Genomic DNA, 269 nt, shown 5'->3' on the forward strand with positions numbered 1-269 from the left:
TGCCCCTCCCAGGGGCTGCAGCACAAAACCCACCAAAGACCAGGACAGCACCTTTTGGCATCAGCTCCTGGCAAGCCCAAACTTCCCAGCTGCTCCACCAAGGAAGGATTGATCTTAGGAGATCAGGAGGCACCGGGTGCTCTTCCCTCACCTTCCCCCACAGGACAGGTTAAGAAAGAGAAGAGCAGCACTTACTTGCTGGGCTTGACAGGGGAGTCTCTGCTGGGGGAGCTCCTGCTCGGGGAGCCCTTGCCCACCCCCTTGAACAT

At 58.7% G+C, this 269-nt stretch overlaps 1 protein-coding gene across 1 annotated transcript in view; it reads right to left on the bottom strand.

Annotated features, from left to right (window-relative positions):
* EVPL (envoplakin) overlaps positions 1-269 on the bottom strand; it is a 24,176-nt gene extending 23,907 nt beyond the window's left edge. The window contains exon 1 of the mRNA XM_010003597.1: positions 196-269. Coding sequence (XP_010001899.1) covers positions 196-269 — 74 coding nt within the window. The remainder of the gene's footprint in view (positions 1-195) is intronic.

The sequence above is a fragment of the Chaetura pelagica genome, unplaced genomic scaffold (genome assembly GCF_000747805.2).
Source record: "Chaetura pelagica isolate M959 unplaced genomic scaffold, ChaPel_1.0 scaffold468, whole genome shotgun sequence".
In the NCBI taxonomy this organism is placed as follows: Eukaryota; Metazoa; Chordata; class Aves; order Apodiformes; family Apodidae; genus Chaetura; species Chaetura pelagica.